This window comes from Littorina saxatilis, linkage group LG8 (assembly GCF_037325665.1).
Source record: "Littorina saxatilis isolate snail1 linkage group LG8, US_GU_Lsax_2.0, whole genome shotgun sequence".
Classification (NCBI taxonomy): Eukaryota; Metazoa; Mollusca; class Gastropoda; order Littorinimorpha; family Littorinidae; genus Littorina; species Littorina saxatilis.
The window spans coordinates 56039251-56061716 of NC_090252.1; the positions used below are offsets into that span (position 1 = coordinate 56039251).

The 22466-nt window shown below is 41.0% G+C and overlaps 1 protein-coding gene across 1 annotated transcript in view; it reads left to right on the plus strand.

Moving 5' to 3' along the window:
* Positions 1-13505, plus strand: part of LOC138973886 (uncharacterized) — a 14827-nt gene extending 1322 nt beyond the window's left edge. Inside the window, exons 2-13 of the mRNA XM_070346580.1 lie at positions 10-186; positions 1007-1146; positions 1526-1624; positions 2727-2883; positions 3725-3770; positions 5144-5305; positions 7511-7566; positions 8682-8819; positions 9536-9707; positions 10669-10779; positions 11554-11772; positions 12928-13505. Of these exons, the coding sequence (XP_070202681.1) occupies positions 10-186; positions 1007-1146; positions 1526-1624; positions 2727-2883; positions 3725-3770; positions 5144-5305; positions 7511-7566; positions 8682-8819; positions 9536-9707; positions 10669-10779; positions 11554-11772; positions 12928-13149 (1699 nt within the window). The 3' untranslated portion in view covers positions 13150-13505. The remainder of the gene's footprint in view (positions 1-9; positions 187-1006; positions 1147-1525; positions 1625-2726; positions 2884-3724; positions 3771-5143; positions 5306-7510; positions 7567-8681; positions 8820-9535; positions 9708-10668; positions 10780-11553; positions 11773-12927) is intronic.
* The last annotated feature ends 8961 nt before the right edge of the window (positions 13506-22466 follow it).

Genomic DNA, 22466 nt, shown 5'->3' on the forward strand with positions numbered 1-22466 from the left:
CACTCACAGGACGATGGCCATGTTGCACGCAGCGGCGTTTCTCTGCCTGCTGGTGTCAGTGAGAGGGGATTTGCTACACAGTGCGGGGTTCGAATCCCTGGCCCACTGGGACTGCTGGTCGCCCGTGCACTGTGAGCTGACCACCACTGCCCACTCTGGTCACCACGCGGTCAAGGTCACCGGAAGGTGAGACTGTCGCAGACAACGTTGTTTCTTTAATTTGAGGTTTTTCATTCTTGCAGAATTTGAGCTGTTCTGCATCTTGTGAACATGTTTCCATCTAATTCGTTTTGTTATGATAGTTTTTGGCAATGTATATTAAGTTCTTATTTAAAGTAATGTTGACGTCGCTTTTGAAAAACTGTTACAAAAACAAAGAAATTGTACCTTAAAGGTACTGAACTTGTCAAATCCAGGTGCACGGAGCCCCTGGGGCTTTTAGTCATACCTCAGGCAGCTATCCGTTAGAAGAACTACCAAGTTTCATTGACTTGCACCCAAAGAGTCAAGAACTGCGAATTTTTTACGAATTAATTTCGTACTCGGACCCGGCTGGTCTTGACCTATTTTTGGATCTAAATTTAGATCAGGTAGATCACCACATCATGCACAAAAAGACACGTCACTAGCAAACTATGTCAGACATCATCATGAGTTTGTGTAAAACAAAATGGAGGCCGGAATCACTCAGTTGAATCGAACTCCGACCAAACACCACGTAATAACTAGGTTAATATATGCACTCGCGTGAACAAGAAACTGTCGAGCTTCACAGATGTCGTCGTTGGGTAGTTTTGGGTTTGATTTACTACCATAGGAGGATTTTTGAACTGTAAATGCACTCAGCTGCAACAAAAACGCAAAACGAAGGCTGTGAGCTGCACTGTGCCTTTAAGCCCCCGTCATACGGGACGATTTGCTTGTAATTTTAGGGTAAATGATCGCAGTATTATAAGTGGGGGAGGAAACAAAAATATAGAGTCCATTGTGTTGACCTGTTTCACAGACAAGAGAACTGGCAGGGACCATCTCAGTATGTCTCTGTCCAGCCCGGTCACCAGTATCACGTGACTGGTTACGTCAAACTGCTGAATGACAACGGTCACGCACAGAGTGTGAAAATGACCCTCGATTATCACTTTGCAGGTCAGTGTTCTGGTCGTGCTTTGCTGGTTTCATGTTATTGGGTGGATGGGACAGGGGGTTTAATGTGTTTGCATACATGTGTAAGTGTGTGTGTGTGTGTGTGTGTGTGTGTGTGTGTGTGTGTGTGTGTGTGTGTGTGTGTGTGTGTGTGTGTGTGTGTGTGCGTGTGTGTGTGTGAGGGTTAGCGAATAGTTAACCTCGACCCTTGTGAGTGTCGGGGGGGGGGGGGGGGGGGGCGCTTTGCATGTTTGTCTGTGTAGCGTGATTTACTAATGCATTATATCAAGAGACATAAAGATACTAAAGTATGACAACCAATTCATGTGAAATATAACATGCACTTTTTTCTGAAAAGTCGCTTGTTCTATTCATATTTCAGACGACACTGAAGACTACGCGACAGCAGCCTCCGTGAGCAACGTCCACGTCAGGGACGGCTGGGTTCACCTCACTGGTGGTTTCACCGCTCCCAGTAAAGGTATGTACAGTACAATACAATACAATACGATAGGATAGGATACAATACGATACAATAAAACAATACAATACTGTACAGTACAATTACAATACAATACGATACCACACAAAACAATACAATACGGTACGGTACGATACGATACCTAACGATACAATACAAAACAATACTATACAATACAGTACAATACAATACGATAGGATACGATACAATATTATATGACACATTGCAATATAATACAATACAATATGATACCATACAATATGATACAATACAATATAATTTAAAAAAAATACAATACAATACTATAATTATAATACAATGCAATACAATAGTGAATACAATGCAATACAATACAAATCAATACAATACATTGCAATACAAAAGGATACGATACATTACAATACAATACAATACATTGCAATACAAAAGGATACGATACGATACAATACATTACAATACAATACAATACAACACGATATGATATGATAAGATACAATACAGTATAAATACTACAATACGACAAAACCTAATACAATACAAAGCGAGGGCTTGGTATTCCGCGGCCTCTCCAATTTTTGTTTGTTTGTTTGTTTGTTTGCTTAACGCCCAGCCGACCACGAAGGGCCATATCAGTTCGGTGCTGCTTTGACATATAACGTGCGCCACACACAAGACAGAAGTCGCAGCACAGGCTTCATGTCTCACCCAGTCACATTATTCTGACACCGGGCCAACCAGTCCTAGCACTAACCCCATAATGCCAGACGCCAGGGGGAGCAGCCACTAGATTGCCAATTTTAAAGTCTTAGGCATGACCCGGCCGGGGTTCGAACCCACGACCTCCCGATCACGGGGCGGACGCCTTACCACTAGGCCAACCGTGTCGGTTCCTCTCCAATTCAGTCACCCAAGAAAACGTAATCCTGTAACGTACCATTTGCTCATCTGCCTCATGTACTCTGCCTGAGATAGGGAATAAGACCAGCATCTGATCATTTTTGTGGTTCTCTTTTTGTGTCTTGTATTGTCAGGACACACTGATCAATTTGTTTTTACAGTTTCATTACATTGCACGCATGTTTTATGGATCAAACTTCTTCAGCTTTGAAGCAGACAAGAATATACTTCGAAGGACCGCAGCCGTCTGTTACATTTCTGGTGGATGACGCCTCAGTGACACAAGTTGGCGGACAGACGTCATGGAGAAACGTCACTGATCACGTCATCGAACAGATGAGAAAGAGCAACATCCACATTCAGTGCTGTTTTTTTTTAGTGGCTTTTAGTTGTAATCATTTCATTTATCTTCGCGTGTTATTAGTGTCTTGATTTGAAGTAATTTTTTGTTTAAAGCCGAAACAGATAAACTGCTAACCTTCCAAATCAAAATAAACACACAATCAATAGAATAGGTTAAACGTTTCATATTAAAGTTTCGGCGTGTTTGTAGCATCGCCCATCCTTTTGATTTTCGCGTGTCTTTTAGCATTAATATTGCCATTTTGATGTAGCATGTCAGTGTTCTATGTGTGTGCTAACGATATAGCAACGAAGGTATAATTATAACCACTAGAGAGCATTATATTGTTCCTAGCAACAAAACACCAACCTGCAACATTTGGTTTTAATTACTTCGTTCATTATCATGCAAGTGTTCTGACTTGGCAATTCTTCTTCAGCGTTCCAGAAATTCTGGTGACGTGTGAGCTCGTTTGCCCATTTGGGTTCCCCACACTATACTCTGAGAGCATAGTCAGCTTCACTCCGCTTTCGTTGGGTAGCTAGGCATGCTGGGGATTTTCGTGTTTCCATAACCCACCGGACTCCGACATGGATTACAGGATCTTTTCCGTGCGCACTTGGTCTTGTGCTTGCGTGTACACACGAAGGGGGTTAAGTCACTAGCAGGTCTGCACATAAGTTGACCTGGGAGTTCGGACAAATCTCCACCAGGCGGCAGCGACCGGGATTCGAACTCACGACCTCCCGATTAGGAGGCCGACGTCTTACCACCACGCCACTGCGCCCGTCACTTGGCAATTAATAATGTTAATTTGTGGGTGGAAAAAATTCGCTGAAATGAAGAATTGTGTTTTTCAGCGTCACGAGATCACAAGACGTTGAACAGGCAGATGTCCAGATACATGTACGTCGGGAGCTTCAGGAACACAATAAAAAATGTTCTTTGTTTTTTTGTGTTTTTTCTGTTTGTTTGCTTGTTTGTTTGTTTGTTTATTTTTTGTTTGTTTTGTGTTTTTGATCATTTATCACATTGTATCATTGAATATTTTCAGGCTGATCTAAGTTGTTGTTGTTGTTGTTGTTTTGTTGTTGTTGTTTTGCTGTGGTTGTTGTTTTGATAACTCAATTTAATATTCTAAATCTACTTTTAAAAGTTGTCGTTCTAATTTTGGGTGTCTTAGGTTAATGGCCTTATTATGTTTTTACTTTTGGTTTTGCTTGTTTTTGTTTGTTTGTTTGTTTATAATAATAATACTAATAATAATACGAGAATTTATATCGCGCACATATCTCATCACAAGGCGACTCAAGGCGCACAGTACGAAATATGAGAGAGCCCTGAAATGCAGCCGCTCGGCGCAGAAGGGACAGCAATCTATATTTCGGGGGAAGCATGCTGGGTATTTTCGTGTTTCTACAACCCACCGAACTCTGACATGGATTACAGGATCTTTTCCGTGCGCACTTGGTCTTGTGCTTGCGTGTACACACGAAACGGGTTAAGTCACTAGCAGGTCTGCACATAAGTTGACCTGGGAGATCGGAAAAATGTATTGTTTGATCACATATCTTGCAGTTCTTTGGTACAAAAGAGTTTCTATTATGGGACATCACACACAAATGGGTATATTGGAATGTAGTGAAATGTAATTATGCGAAGATGAAGAAGAATGTAACTATGTCATATATCCAAACACATTATTATAAGATGTCTGGTGGCTTGTTGACAGACCTGGCTTGCTGTAGGTCCGAGGGGGGCATATCGTCTTCGGTTTTATCTTTATCGACCGAGGCCGAGGTTGATGAAGATGAAAACCTAGGGCGATATGCTCCCCGGGGAACAGTGTTATTTATTCCCCAGATGGTTATTAAAGGCATAGAAAGCTGATGAATATACACGCTAATTGCTTTACCCAGAGCTGGAGACAGACTAAATTAAGTTCCCTGCAAAATATTGTGGTCTAGGAGCCCTTAAATGTTGAGATATTTGAATTTTTATTTTGATCTAGATGGTCCTATTTATAGATTTGGCAACACATGTAACGTTGATGCAAGGGAGAGAACACCGCGGCTTTGTTGACATCCTCACTTTTTCAGAGGCTAGAACAAGCTGTAATGCATGTATTATGGTCCGCGCATGGTGACATATCGTCATTATATGGTCTTATGGTGCGTTTGACATCGATTGTGGGCAAACTACACTTTGTAAACACGGGAGTGCGTTAGTATGCCTTTAAGGAAAACTCGTCTAAATGATGACAACACGTATTATCACAGGTGGTGCAGAAGAAAAAGTCTTTTCCTTTCGGCACGGCACTGAACGTTCACAAGTATAACGACAACGTTGCTAACGGCAAGTACCGTGATTTCATCCATAACCACTTCAACTGGGCCGTGCCTGGCAACGCCCTCAAGTGGTACGCCATTGAGAGTCATCAGGTACGTTCTCGGGAAAGTGATTAATCGAATTTTATGGTCCACAAAAACTTGCTTCATATATGTGACCCTCCACAACGGAATGAGTCGCATGTGACCTTTGCATGATTTTCATATGTTTACGTTTTCCTAAAGAGTTTTGTATGCTCTATCCAGTGGTGAAAACCGTTTTAGAAAAGAGTGAAAACTGTTTGAGTTATAAGCCTGTGACTAAGGTGACCCTCACACTGTTACCAGACACTCCCCGGACTTATATTAAGCCTAGCTCAGAACCGCGCGAGGTGACATGCGACTCATTTCGTGGTGGAGGGTCACATATTATTTTAGGACTTGTTTTATTTGCCTTTATTTTTAAAGCGCACATTTTGTGCCCCACATGTTGTTTTGGCCTTCATTTTGTGGTCCTTCTTCTTCTTCTTCTGCGTTCGATGCATATTATCGTGGAAGCGTAGACAGCCGATTTTCTCCCCACGCCAAGTTGGCTGCTGTCTTCCGTCTTCGGTGGTTGAGGTTCTTACTCAGGGTTGCCTCCTCCCCAAGAGTAGCTGCCTTGCTGGGCTGTCGAGTCCACTCTACCCGGGTTTGACGTCGAAGTTTTCCTTCTTGTAGCCTTTGCCTTTCCCAAGGCGTACACAAGGCAGTGCGGGTTTTGAAATCGGAGTTGTCCTTCTCCCAGATGAGCGACCATCCAAGGTTAACGAGCCCCATCTGCCCGAAGCAGCTGGTTTTAAGGCGCCAGTGACCCGCCTGCATCCCTTCTCCTGTTAGTCGAAGACAGGGCCCGCCACGTGAAGGCCAGGAGCTGGATTTGACTGTCAGAGGTGTTTGGAGACACGAAGCCATTTGGAGCATTTCTTGGGAAGTAGGCGCTTATCTCTACTTCCACCCCGGCATAACAGTCCTTGGGCCCCCATTTTGTGGTCCACAAACTGTAAATGTGCTCACATTTTATTTGGCCTTATTTTTATGGTCCAAAACCTGTAAATTAAGGGACACTTTTTTGGCCCTTATTTGTTGGATTAATGACATCGAATGCCAAGGATAGTTGGTTGATTGTTATTTTTTTCTTTGGGGTGCTTTCAAATCAGTCCCCCCCCCCCCCCCCCCCCCATCGCTAAGTTATGAGTACAGAAGATAAATGAGTTATTTGATTAGTTCGGTGTCTGTATGTCTCTGCCTCTGTGTCTTTTTTGTGTGTGTTCTTAATTCATATATCTCCAAGTTATGAGTACAGAAGATGTGTTATTTAATTAGTTCGGTGTCTATGTCTTTGCCTCTGTATCTTTTGTTTGTGTGTGTTTCTCATATAAAGGTAAGAAGGTGGTTCTTTCTTTGGTATGAATGCCTTTGTTAGTGTATGCACGGCAAGCGTTTCTGAGTGTTGAACGTGTGTGTCTCTGTCTCTTTCGTTGCTTCTGTCTCCGTCTCTTTACTTCTGTCTATATGTATCACTCTGTCTGTGTGTATCTGTCTCTGTCTGTCTGTCTCTGTCTATCTACGCATCTCTGTCTCTTTCTCTCTCTGTCTCTGTGTCTGTCTGTCTTTCTGTCTGTCTGTCTGTCTCTCTCTCTCTCGCTCTCGCTCTTTCTCTCTCTCTCTCTCTCTCTCTCTCTCTCTCTCTCTCTCTCTCTCTCTCTCTCTTTCTCTCTCGTGCCACTACCTTATGATCTACAATGCTTCTACATAATGCGCTTCATGTACATAAACTTATATGTTCTACCATTAATGTTTTTATGTAACCTTTTTTTTTCTTTTTTTCTTTCTCCCTAGTCATAGTCATAGTAAAATAGTTTAGTCCCTCGTTAGGGCGAGAGACAAATGCAAAAAAGCATATCTATGCTTATTCTTGTCACCCTCGAAAAATAAAGATTTGTCATTGTCATTGTCATTGTCTGTCTCTCTCTCTCTCTCTCTCTCTCTCTCTCTCTCTCTCTCTCTCTCTCTCTCTCTCTCTCTCTCTCTCTCTCTCTCTCTCTCTCTCTCTCTCTCTCTCTCTCTCTCTCTCTCTCGCAAAACGAATATTGTAAAAAAAAGAATTAAAAAAAAACTAGCTGTAAGAAACATTTCTCTGAACCCAACAGTTCAATCCTTTCGTAATAAAGCTTCACAGTTCGATTTCGAGTTCTCTCTTGGGAAATTGTGTGCGCATTGGTCCACGGCATAAGGAGGCCTTACATTGCATGTAATTTGCATGTGTTTATTTTCCAGGGCCAGAGGAATTTTCAGCCTGCTCTTGACATGATCCACAGACTGCACAGCCGCGGGTTGGTTGCATTCTCACGGCATAACCATATAACACATATTTTAAAAATACAAACACGTAGCCTACAAATGACCAGCTGGAGGTTTCTGCTCGTAAACATATTTCAAAATGTACATTCGTTTCAAAGAGAAAAGTGTCCAATTAAGAGGTATCCATTTCGAGGGTGAAAGTCGCTTGTTCTTTTCAATGTTTTTTCTCTCAGGTGCCAGGAGATTGGTTACACATAACCCTCACTCATCCTTGTTGTCGTCCATAAATTAAGAATCTTTTTGTTTATTAGATCCTCAATTAAGAAGTTAAAAGTACAGAGCAATGTTAAACTTGTGCATGGACAAGAACTTTGGTATTTGGTGTTGGTATTGGTATCATATCGTCCTGTGAGGTTACTCTCATGGAAATTCGTGTACAGTACATTGGGGTGTGCACGTTAAAGATCCCACGATTGACAAAAGGGTCTTTCCTGGCAAAATTGTATAGGCATAGATAAAAATGTCCACCAAATACCCGTTTGACTTGGAATAAAGGCCGTGAAAGGTGAATGCTCGCCTAATAGGCTACTGAGCTTTACTGGCCGATGTGGATGCGTTATATATGGTGTGTAAAAAATGTCTGTTTGTCTGTCTGTCTGTAAAAAATTCCATTTCAAAACGGCAGAAATTAATATGTAAGCGCCTAGGGCTATATCTAGATTAGGCGCATACAAATGATCACAATAATAATAATAATAATAATTCGGATTGCTTTTTCACTGGGGAAAGCGAGCGGCCAAACAGTGCGGCGCTACCCAACTTGTGAACTTGGGTTCTTATGCGTGCACACGGGGATGTTCGGACACCGAGGAGAGCCTACACAAAGTTGACTCTGGGAAATAAATCCCTCGCTGAACGTGGGAACCCACGCCGATAGCGTCAAGCCCCACATTGAAAATGGTGATGGTGTGTATACGTATAGAAGCTTATACCTAGAGACAAGTGACATCGTCCATTTTAATGAACAATATGTGAGCATATGAATTCTGTAGAGCTGGGTGCAGCAATAGCAGATCACCCTTACTGCGTCTGTGTTTGGACGTGCGTATGTCTGTGTGTCTGTCTGTGTGTCTGTCTGTGTGTCCAGCCTGAAGGTGCGAGGTCACAACCTGATCTGGTCAGTGGAGAAGTATGTCCAGGGCTGGGTCAAACAGCTGACCGGTGACACCCTGAGACACGCCGTGCAACACCACATTCAGGAGACCATGAATGTCACCAGAGGAATGTAAGTTAACATGAAAGTGTGTTTATGTTTTACTGTGAACCATAGCCATATGTGACCCTCCACCACGAAATGAGTCGCATGTCACCTCACGCGGTTCTGCGCTAGGCATAATATAAGTCCGGGGGGTGTATAGTAACAGTGTGAGGGTCACCATAGTCACATGCTTATAACTCGAAAAGTGTTCACTCTTTTCTAAAAACGGTTTTCACCACTGGATAGAGAATAAAAACCTCTTTAAGAAAATGTAAAAATATGAAAATCATGAAAAGGTGACATGCGACTCATTCCGTGGTGGAGGGTTACATATAATCCTCTGGCAATGTCTTACAGATCATTAACTTGCTTGCAGCTTCTCGGAATAGGAGAAGCGGATAGTCCATAACTACCCTGTTTTGAAGCTAGCGCCGCTACCGACAGAGCTATTTCCTCGCCCAGTTTCTCTGCACATTAATTTTAAAGATTTCCTCTTCGTTGATCTTGTCCACAGCCATCCGCCCCACTCTTGGTCTTAGACTTTGTTAAACCATGAATGTGCCACACCCTCCTACAGTGTGCTAATCATTTTCACAAGAACTCAACATATAACACGAATTTATTTGACAAATGAAGTGTACGTGGGAAAGAACTTTTATTTCAAATTTTGCAATTTCTTTTTGGGGCAAACTCGTGAAGGTGACATGTCTTTTTTTCTAACACATTCATTTTGTTCTCAAAAGGTTAGAGCACTGGGATGTGAACAACGAGAATCTGCACGGCCACTGGTTTGAAGAACGACTGCACGACAACAACTACAACATTGAGGTGTTCCGTATCGCGCACAACGCCGATCCGACGATGAAACTCTTCTTGAATGAGTACAATGTGGTCGCCAATGGCGAAAAGACTAACGTAAGTATTATGAGCATGCTTATGGTTTGGGGTAAATGGTAGGGCACCTTGAAGCGTATTTACAAAGCAATTATACGTACTCTTATTGGCTCCTCTTGCTATTGAGAAAATTAAAATCTCAGTTTCAACTAATGGCACAGCAGCATTGAGATGCTTTTGTTCGCAAGGTTTACCCCTTTTTTTTTTTTTTTTTTTTTTTTTTTTACAATTTTATTCAAATAAATAACAACAATCAACAATATCTCATACAATGAATTAAATACATCTTATCGAGTACAACAAGCTAACTTTTTTTTACCCCTTTTGATCCGCATGGGAATGAGGTAAAAAAAAAAAGGAAAGAGAGAGAGAGAGAGAGAGAGAGAGAGAGAGAGAGAGAGAGAGAGAGAGAGAGAGAGAGAGAGAGAGAGAGAGAGATAGAGAGAGAGAGAGAGAGCGAGAGAGAGAGGAGAGAGAGAGAGAGAGAGAGAGAGAGAGAGAGAGAGCGACAGAGAGCGACAGAGAGAGTGAGACAGAGACAGAGAGAGACCGAGAGAGAAAGTGAGTAGACGAGAAGGAACGAGAGATGGAGAGAGAGAGACAGAAGGGGGTGGGGGGTGTTTGTTAGTTTATTGTTGTTTCTTGGCTGGAGAACCCAGGGGGTCACCCGAGATCGATTCAACATCAATCATCAGTCTCTGTTTTGTTCTGGGACTACTCTATTTTTTTAAAGGGGGGTGGGGGGGGTGGCGGGCGGTAAACGTTGGAACGGGAGGGGTGGTAGTTGGGATGAGGGTTGTTAATTAGGCAGAGAAAGAGAGAGAAACTAGCTATAACGCGCAAACGACTAACATCGACAGCAAAATTAACTTTGTTTTTGTTTCTTTCTTGCTTGTTTTCTTTACGTCTTTCTTTCTTTCTTTCTTTCTTTTTCCTTCTTCTTCCATCTCAAGCATGTTTCCAATCTGATCATTCGTTGCAGGCGTACCTTGCCCAGGCCAAGCAGGTGAAGGCAGCCAACGTAGGGCTGTACGGTATAGGTGTTCAGTGTCACTTTGGGGAAGAGCAGAACCCTGATCCTGACACCATCAAGGTCTGTATGACGGATACGTTTGTATAAGAAAGCACACGCACGCACGCATGCACGCAAACACATACACGCAACACGCTCGCACGCACGCAGGTACGCGCTCGCACGCACGCACGCACGCTCGCACACACACACACACACACACACACACACACACACACACACACACACACACACACACACACACACACACACACACACATATTTATTGAAACCCCACCAAAAGACGTCTCTACTTATTGCTCTTTTTTTTTAGAAGCAGATAGTTATTAAATCATTCTAACAATTAGTTCACTCAGGCTAGTTTATCCATCACTGAAATGTATATCAGGCTTGTTGACACAAGATTTTGTTTGTTTGTTTGTTTGCTTAACGCCCAGCCGACCACGAAGGGCCATATCAGGGTGGTGTTGCTTTGACATATAACGTGCGCCACACTCAAGACAGAAGTCGCAGCACAGGCTTCATGTCTCACCCAGTCACATTATTCTGACACCGGACCAAACCAGTCCTAGCACTAACCCCATAATGCCAGACGCCAGGCGGAGCAGCCACTAGATTGCCAATTTTAAAGTCTTAGGTATGACCCGGCCGGGGTTCGAACCCACGACCTCCCGATCACGGGGCGGACGCCTTACCACTAGGCCAACCGTGCCGGTTTTGACACAAGATATATACAGTCAACCACCAAACCAGCAGGCAGCATTGTCTCACCAACATGATTTTATTATGACAACACATCACAATCAAATACATATATACCCTCCTCTATACCAGGCACGTCTGGACACGCTAGCAGCAGCAGGCCTACCCATCTGGGTGACGGAGCTGGACGTCATAGCGCAGGACGAGAACAAGCGAGCTGACTTCCTGGAGCACGCACTGCGCGCGCTGTACGGTCACCCCGCTGTGGAGGGCATCTTGCTCTGGGGATTCTGGGACCAGGCACACTGGAGGGGAGAGAAGGCGTCGCTTGTCAAGGGGGATAACCTGGAAGTAAGCCTTTTTGTGTTGTGCACTAACTCAAAACATAGCTAACGAAAAATTAAAAACAAAACCAAGGGGGATGTATGAAGGATGGAAGAAGGAAAGGAGAGAAGGAGGAGAAGAGAGCAAGTACAGGGTGATGTGAACATCGCTATCAGCAAGGGATTTATTTATAGTCAACTTTGTGCAGACTCTTGTTGGTGTCCGAACACCTCCGCGTGCACGCATGCGCACGATAAAGAACCCAAGTTCACAGCGAAAGTCTCTGGGCTTGGAAACATGAATACACGCATGCAGGAAATACTGTACGGCAGCTCGCTTTCCCCAGACAGAAAGCAACCCGAATGTCCATGAGGGTAACCTCACAGGACTATATACAATCGTATCCTTATTGTATCCTTATCCTAAGGGGCTCCGCTCACCGCACTTTTACTTTCTGCGCACCCACACACTGGAATTCTCTCCCCTTTCACATCCGCCACTCTCAGTCACCCCAAGCATTCAAATGAGCACTTAAAACGCACCTCTTCAAGAAATACAACCTCTGATTTTGTTTTCTCAGTCCATCAGTAGGCTACATGTAGTGTATTTGTTGTTTTAGTGATAATGTGTATACACATTTAGGGCTGTTTTTCAGTATTAATAACATGTTCTGTTTGATTAAGGGTATTCAGCTGGTATTTCCTTGTTTTTACTACCTATTTTATTCATGTTTTTATTACTTAATTAGTGGAAGAATCTGTTGTAATGTATGTTTTGATGGTGTATGCTTTTAATCAAGCGTTGCTGACTATGAATGTAGATGTAAATGCTTGTATAACTGTGTTTGAATTTTAAATGTGTCAAGCGCAAAGAGCGTAATTGTAAAGTTATGATGTTGCGCTATATAAATGCTCATTTATTATTATTATTAATATGTAACTTCAGCAGGACCGACGATGCACTGCAGCTTATCCCAGCCCGCTACACGTTGCATGATAGGAAAACAGGCCAAGTACTCGTCATAATCCCTATCGCGGCATAAATAATAGGCCGTGCGTCGTCTGTGCCGCTGAAACTGCGCAGGTATATTCTGCCCATTAGCTTCAAACAGAGTCGTAGCTCGCCTACTGTGCACTGAGATTGATTTAATTTATTTATTAACGTTTCTTTCTTTACTATCAGCTGACGGCGGCAGGTCGTCGCTTCCTGGACCTGGTGGAGAACCAGTGGATGACGGATGAGACGCACGTGTTGTCACAGTCACGTGACACCTTCACTGTGCGTGGTTTCCATGGCGACTACGAGCTGCACGTCATTTACAAAGGGCATGACCTCACCAACCTGAAGAAAACTTTCACCTTGGGCAAAGAAAATCTGATTGTGAAACTGACAGTAGACGTGTAAAATACTGATCGACGTGTAAATAAGATCCGCGGTTGTATCGTTAATACTAAATCTTGTCATATGATTGATTGATTTTTGACATTTCTTGTCCTTTTGAACCCGCGATGGTCTCACAGGACCACTTCAACTAAAAACTGAAAGATTTTCCCACGCGTTTTAATTTCCTTTGAGAACTTTGAATGGTATACTGTACTTTGTTCGTCATGTTGTTCAATGAATGGGTATCTTGAATGAGCGTAATTCAGGCTTTGTCTATGCAAGTGTCTTATATTTTCAATGATGTTTTGCCTTTTCTTTATGTGAGAACATAGCCCAAATGCACATTGATTTGAGAAATTATAAAAAGGCCAACGAAGTGGTCAGTTTCAAATCGCTTAAGCGATTGACTTAATTATTTTTACACACACTCACTCATTCATACACAAACGCATGCACTACCGCACACACACACACACAAAGTAACACTCAAAAGCTATTGATACCAGACTTGCAACATTTATTCTTCCAACACAAGACGAAATAGCTACGGCGATCACAGAGATAAGCAGTCAGTACCATGCGGTCACGCAGACAGAGAAGTTACGATACCACCGAACGAGGCCCGAAAACGAGATTAGCACAGTATCATGCGCACAGTTTCGAACATGTTCAATCAATTTGTTCGTACATAGCGAAGCAAAAGAATATCTATAGTGCCTGATTCTATTTCAGACATGGAATTCTGTAATCTCGATTTTTCGGGGAAAAACTGAACGCTGTTGTTTGTACAATGTATGTACTTTTTAATGCTGTTTTTCAGCAACACAATTGAAAAACTCTTCAGTTGATACTCAAAAATCGCATGTCTGTATTTCAGCTGAGCGATTTCATGTTCTGGTATTGTCTTTGTAGTGCACAAACGGTTTGTGACGAATACAATTTGGAAATTACGGAAAAAAAGTAAATGTATATGTACAATTCTAACGTCGGTAATTCCACTGTGTGATTTTGAACACAATAACAATAACAACATTTTATTGTCCATGTTATTTTCTTTGACACAACCTGCTGATTAACTTCAGACGTGCATTATGTCTTTCGTTAGGATCAAGAGCTCTCTGCGCTCGCATCCTTGAAGACGCCCTTCCCGTTTTGAATCTCATTCGGCGACACCGCAACTTCTTCATTATATGTGACCCTCCACCACGGAATGAGTCGCATGTCACCTTTGCATGATTTTCATATTTTTACATTTTCCTAAAGAGTTTTTTATGCTCTATCCAGTGGTGAAACCCGTTTTAGAAAAGAGCGAAAACTGTTTGAGTTATAAGCCTGTGACTAAGGTGACCCTCACACTGTTACCAGACACTCCCCGGACTTATATTAAGCCAAGCCTAGTGGAGGGTCACATATTGCAGAACTCAACATACAACATTGGCAAGAGTGTAATCCTTACAGGCAGTGTCCACACATTCAGCAATAAAGGGTTATGTCACACGAAACAGACCCACTCCAGCAATACATTTAGTCAGTGCCCCATCGCAAAACCCAGCCTCAAAAAAAAAACAAAAAAAACTTCATTACCTCAACCATCTTTTCCACACTTTCTTCTGAATATGTTTTCATCAGGGACTCTTTAACACTAACATAACTCAACAACAATATACAGTCGAACCTGTTTATAACGACCACCCAAGGGACCGACCAAACATGGTCACTTCTTCTTCTTCTTCTTCAGCGTTCCAGAATTTTCTGGTTACGTGTGAGCTCGTTTGCCCATTTGGGTTCCCCACACTATACTCTGAGAGCATAGTCAGCTTCACTCCGCTTTCGTTGAGTAGGCATGCTGGGTATTTTCGTGTTTCCATAACCCACCGGACTCCGACATGGATTACAGGATCTTTTCCGTGCGCACTTGGTCTTGTGCTTGCGTGTACACACGAAGGGGATTAAGTCACTAGCAGGTCTGCACATAAGTTGACCTGGGAGATCGGAAAAATCTCCACTCTTAACCCACCAGGCGGCAGTGACCGGGATTCGAACTCACGACCTCCCGATTAGGAGGCCGACGTCTTACCACCACGCCACTGCGCCCGTCACCGTGGTCACTGGAGACAGGTGGTCGCTACGGAAAGGTGAATTATATCTTTCTTTATTTGGTGTTTAACGTCGTTTTCAACCGTTTATATCGCGACGGAGGGAAGGGGGGTGATGGAATAGAACCACTTGTCAATTGTTTCTTGTTCACAAAAGCACGAATCAAAAAATTGCTCCAGGGGCTTGCAACGTAGTACAATGTATTACCTTACTGGGAGAATGCAAGTTTCCAGTACAAAGGACTGAACATTTCTTACATACTGCTTGACTAAAATCTGTACAAACATTGACTATCTTCTATACAAGAAACACTTAACAAGGGTAAAAGGATGTGCTATAGACAGGTGGTTGCTACGGAAAGGTGAATTATATGGAAGAACACCTCTTCTGCGATCTTTCAGAGTGGTCATTCATTGTGGGAAGGTGGTTGGTTTCGAGAGGTGGTCGCAAGTACAGGTTCGACTGTATCATTAAATGGAGATTCTTCCCGGAGAACAAATACTATACACAGGAAAACTACAAAGATATATTTTTCCAAAAGAGTGCATACACATTTAATGATAAGAGTACTGCGTGGAACATTGAAGACATGCCTCTTGCATTCACGTACAACTAAGCGTCTCTTCTATACAAGTAGGATGGATACATAATAACCCTTTCATATAATCTACCTCTCAGTCTTCTTTCTTTTCATGGAGTACTATTGGCAGACAACACTGAATATCATTTTTAAGCTTAAAATGTCAGTCTTCACAATATGAACTGACAAGTTTTAGGCAATCAAGCAATCAGAACAAATACACATCTTATTGGGGCGATCGCAAACACACACACAGACACACTTTATCTCTCTCGATCTCTCTCACACACGCACACGCACACACACACACACACACACACATAACCTACATGTATACTATTCTAGGTGCTTTTCTTACTGCCCACCACTACCTTCCTTCACAACTCTGACAGAAATGCCAGAAGTTTCAACTCCTCAAACACAAATAGTCCCAGAAACAAAGCACCGAACATGGAACCTTCCAGCCTGAATAAATTCTTCAATGTATGGGATGAGGCACTCGTGTAGTAAGACTACGTCAAGCTTAGCTACGTTCACAAACACTTCAGTTTACGACACTACATCAAAACGAGGTTCATAAATGCTTGTGCACATTTATTTACAGACACAAATCAAAAGCGAAATGCCGGCACACATGTACACGTATATATATATATATATACTACAGTCTCAATACACTGCACCAGTTTGGAAGCGAGCTTAAAAGAATTTGATTGAATAACAAACAAACAAAAGACGGTATGCAAGCAATTATATTGGACAACACAGTGATTTCACAATAAAGCAACAAATCGATGCGTGCTTGAGAATGTCACACATCAAATTTCTGAGAGAGAAAAAAAAGCAGCAATCAAGAGATCAATTAATGGACAGAAACATAATAGAAGCATTGGAAAAATTAACGAACAGTTTCACCGATTAGAGAACATAGGAGCGGTGGTGGGTCGGCAACGGTCGTGGGTTTCTTTCTTTCTTTATTTGGTGTTTAACGTCGTTTTCAACCGTTCAAGGTTATATCGCGACGGGGAAAAGGGGGGGGGGGGATGGGATAGAGCGACTTGTTAATTGTTTCTTGTTCACAAAAGCACTAATCAAAAAATTGCTCCAGGGGCTTGCAACGTAGTACAATATATGACCTTACTGGGAGAATGCAAGTTTCCAGTACAAAGGACTTAACATTTCTTACATACTGCTTGACTAAAATCTTTACAAACATTGACTCTATTCTATACAAGAAACACTTAACAAGGGTAAAAGGAGAAACAGAATCCGTTAGTCGCCTCTTACGACATGCTGGGGATCATCGGGTAAATTCTTTCTCGTCCCAACCAATATGGGACTCCCCCTAACCCGCGGGGGGTCCTAAGAGAACAACAAAGCAACAGCTATATATAGCTGTCAACATCAACAGCATGTACAATAAAGTGGAAGCAAATATTTAAGTTATGTTTGTGCTTGATCAGAGCAAGAGTATCGTGGTAACTGCTGCAGTCTTAACTATACACATGTTGCATAAGGAGAAAAAAGGTGCAACCCCGAACATGCCTTTTTTACTACATAGTCTGGAGACTTCTCTTTACAGCTATCATAAAAACACATCTCCAACACATGGGCATTTTGTGGGACCCTAGACACAAACATGTCTCTTGTTCACATAAATGCATTATATTCATAACACAAATTTGGGTTACTTTATCAACAACTGGCACTTTGACAATTAAAATCTTTCCTGCTTCTTTCCCTTGATCAAAGCTTATACCTACCACGGCAGTTTGGGGTCCACATAGCAAATAAAATTACTTTAAATTTATTTGTGTTTGTGCCAGTAACATATCTTACTTAACAATCCACAAACAACAGCAGTAGACATTATTTGATATCTCTATAGCTTTCATAAAAACACCGCTCTAACAAATGGGCATTTTGTGAAACCGTAGGGTTTCTTCTGCGAACAAGGGTCAAAGTAACACAAAACTAAAACGTGTGTTCAAAACGCAAGGTAAATATATGTAGACGGTATAGCTAGTGCATGCATTTTATTACTTTGTGCTTTAAATATACAGAACATAAATATATGAATTTGCTTATGACCTAGCTATCATCTCAGGTTTGAAGAAAAAGAAGACATTTCTAATATCTAACTGATTCTCCGGGTTGTTTTTTCTCCCAACTATAGTCTGATGCTGTACTAAGGCCGTCACAAAGATAAGGCCGTCACAAAGATAAAGCCGTCACAAATTCTGTATTGCTAACTTTAGCAGCAGCAGCGAAGAAGAAGAAAAAGAAGATTTTGTTTGTTTATTTGTTTGTTTATTTGTTGCTTAACGTCCAGCCGACTACGCAGAGCCATATCAGGACGAGGAAGGGGGGGATGAAGGGGGCCACTTGTCAAGCGATTCCTGTTTACAAATGCACTAACCCATTACTTGTGTCCCAGCAGGCTTTAGTAAAACTAAATTAATACCTACTGGAAGATTACCAGTTTCCAGTATGTTAAAATAGGCTTAACCTATCTACTGCTGGACTTATGTATCAGAACACTAACAGATTAAACTATACATGAATCGCAAGACAAGCGGCAAGAGAAGAGATTTTTGGAAAAAATACAGGTGAATGAGCAAGAAGGCAGAAAAAAAGAAAAGAATTCATGAAGAAAAAGAGAGCATGACAGGAAAGAGGAACCAAAAATCTACCTAACAGCAAACTAGAAAGCTCCTGCGGTTCCAAAAACAGGAGGGGCCTTTAATTTCATAACCGCAGTGCCCCACTGCGGGAAGAAAAAGAAGAAGAAAAAGACAAAAGCAATGAACAGCTCTCAGTCATTGTATTGACTACTACCTCGCAAATGTCCAGTGCAATTTTGTTCAATATTGCTCGTCTGTTCACAACCGGCTTAATAATTACTATGTAATAACACACAATTCAACAGATCGTGGAAGCTGGGATATACTTCACTTTGAGCAGAACAAAACAGAACGAAGCAAGACAATACAATAACAATATTTTTGTCTCAATGACATGAACAAAATAAATAGGGCAAATCAAGTTAAAGATCAACTCTATGCACAATGTGGCACCCATTGCTTTTAGCTCCATGTACATATATCCATTTTGGCAAAACAACATGAACAACACATCATTTCTAAAGACATAAGTTTATACTACATGTACAAGCCAACATTGTGCAGCAAATCTTAAAGTATGGCGATTGGTCATCAAGGACGCTTAACAAATCTGCTTTGTATTAACACAAAATGATATACCCCAGCACAACAACAAAGTCAAAAGTTTCTCCACAAAAAAACTTCAATGAACAATGCTACAGAGCGCGTGATACTGAACAATGACAGCATGCCAATACAATGCTAAGTACTTCCTGTGTTTATTGTTATATGCTGTTGATGTGTAAAAGGAAGGTTTTTTTTCCAACAAGAACTACTTTATATGCATTTTGCGCTTTGATTAGTACACTCAACAATGACTATAAGACCAACCCCAAATATCTTGCAAACAAAATAAAGGTCTGCTCATCAAAACAATAGAACAGAAACACTGAACAATATGTTACATGATTGATTTACAGAAAACAACCACTGCCCATCTACATTTTAAAGGTCTGTTCATCAAAACAACAAATAGAACAGAAACACTGAACAATATGTTTCATGATTGATTTACAACTGATACCATCTCTGTTTTTAAGTCTTAACAGAAAACAACTACTGTCCTAATCTACATTTTGATTTGATTTTTGTTAATGTACTGTGCACTTATTGTTACAGATGATCACAGGTATTCCATATACATGTTAATGAAAAAAGACACAACCAAAATAAATTGAATTAAAAAAATCAGAAGAACCCAGACAAGTCATCGATCTAGAGAGATAGTGGTTTGCAAGCTCGGTGTTAACTCAGAATATCATCCTTACCTGTTTTACATGTCCACGCCAAACATCTTATCTGAAATTTGCTGTTCTTTGACACTCCTCCCCCCCCCCTCCCACCCCCACCTCACACACATTTACAAACAAAACATAGTCTATGCAACTGACTATATATATTTTTTTTAAATTGCCCCAGCTAATCTTTACATCATTTATTCACATGAATTAGAATGTTACTAAACTACTCCTCAAGTCTTTGACTATACATGCAGTGATGATTGAGGAACAGGCACACGAAACACTCAAGGGACATTTGATTGTACAGGCGCCTGATATGAGGTGACTAGAAGTCAAGTGGATCTAACACCAGTTGCATAATTTAACATTTCTAATATCAAACGACACAATTCGATATAAAGTTGTAACTCATTAGTACATAGTAATCTTATATCTACTTAAACATGCATGGTGTTTGGATTAAACAGTACCATGTGCTTTATGGAAATGGATCATCTTTCACGCAAATAAGGGTTAACTATGAGGTGACAAAATGGGTGGCTTACAAAGGTGCGTTAAGAAAGATAAAGGGGACTATTTTGTGGATAAATCGTGACAAACCAGAGAAAATTATCAATATGCTGACAATGACAATGGGAATTCTTTATTTTATGAGGGTAACAGCACAAGCATAGGTATGCTTTTTTTGCATCTGGCCCTGATCGCCTTAAAGAGGGACTAATCTACTATTACAACTACTACTAAAGACTCATTACATTAAAACATAATTAATGAAAGAATGTAGGATAAATACAGCAAGAGGGTAAAGTATATAAGGAAGTGTTAAGATTAAGACATGGAAATAATGAGACAGATGCAGAAACTGAGAGACAGAAATCAACAGAAAATATTTTCTGCAACAGAACATAAACAAATCTGAGCATGCTAAAATGAAAACAACTTCAAACTTAATGAGCCTGTGTCTAATGATTAAGACAACTCTTCCCTTACATCAGCTATTCCCTCTTCTTTTCTTGCCTATATTTCAAAACAACAACAACATTTCTTGAGTGAATACTATTCAGTTTCACAATAAAATCTTGTTTCTTTGTCCATTATGTGCGTCTATATCATCTAGTCCCTCCCTCAACTAAATACACCTTAGTGTATATGTCACACACATCTCTGCAGGGGCTCACATCCATGAGAGGTGGCATAGGACACATGTCCTGGACAATGCAAAAGTGATAGGACATTTGTCCAGAACAAAAATAAATCAATTGGACTTTTTGTTCTTTCTGGCACCAATTTTCGTTTTGGCCGCATGTTGCTTTTTCGGGGAAAAAACACAAAGGGGGGAAACTGACAGTCAACCGGTTCGGAGCATTCAGAGTTGTGATTCTTGGAAGCTCTTCTTATAAAAACCACATAAAGTCCCCCCAAGTTTTGTCTGCTTGGAGAGACACATCGCTTCGCAAAACATCAATAAAAGAGCAAATCAAACTACTGTAAATTAGAAAGTATTGACAATGTCCGGATCAAATAAAATCATAATCAGACAATGACCACTTTGTGACAAAAACAATAGGACATATGTCCTCTTGCATGAAAAATGTTTAGGACATTTGGAAAAAAATATCTGTGTATGTCCGATGTCCCACGTGGATGTGAGCCCCTGTCTCTGTTTCACCAAATGTGACCCTCCACCACGAAATGAGTCGCATGTCACCTTTGCATGATTTTCATATTTTTACATTTTCCTAAAGAGTTTTTTATGCTCTATCCAGTGGTGAAACCCGTTTTAGAAAAGAGCGAAAACTGTTTGAGTTATAAGTCTGTGACTAAGGTGACCCTCACACTGTTACCAGACACTCCCCTGACTTATATTAAGCCTAGCGCAGAACCGCGCGAGGTGACATGCGACTCATTTCGTGGTGGAGGGTCACAAATTTTGTTTCACAATACACCAGCACAGTCAATTAGCAGAAAGACAACAACCAGATCTGAGCACCACAACTTAGGCTCACAAATTATACCGAAACCACATTTTGTTCCACTTGTAAGGCAATAAGAATCTCTCAACAAAGGACTTAACCTGTGTATATTTTGTGTAAATGCTCAAAGCACATAAAACAGAAATTGTTTCAAGCTCATGAGGAAAGACTGTTGCTGGAATGGAGAAAGGGTAAATGATACACTTTTATATACAGGTAGGAATGTACAACTTAACAAGTACAAATGAACATGACCTTTACAATCATTAAAATTTTCATAGACAATAGAAATGCAGTATGTACAATATTAAAAAAATCATGATTTGCGAGAGATATGTAGACACCAAGTATGGAATACACAGATACAACAATCAAAGATAAAAATGTGCTGATATAAGTACTTTACAAGCAAACCTGTACTATAAAGAAAATATGTTTATATATATGCATACATGTATATAAATTTTAGCTTACAAAAACATGTACAAAAATAGAACTCAGTACAGGTCACTCAAAGCAAAACATCTGTGCAATAGAATAAAACTACCATGAGAAAAACGATTTAAAATTACATAGGTACTTCAAGAAAACAAAACGTGCATGTGTATATATATATTACAACTGTACAGGAATTCAAAACAGTAAATTCAGATTCTGAACTTTTGAACCATCACACAGACATTATACACACTGGCAGTCACACAAGTACAGGAATACGGTACTGGAATAAGGTAGATGAATATAAAGATCCATGCAAAATCAAAAGAGAATGAGCAAAAAGACA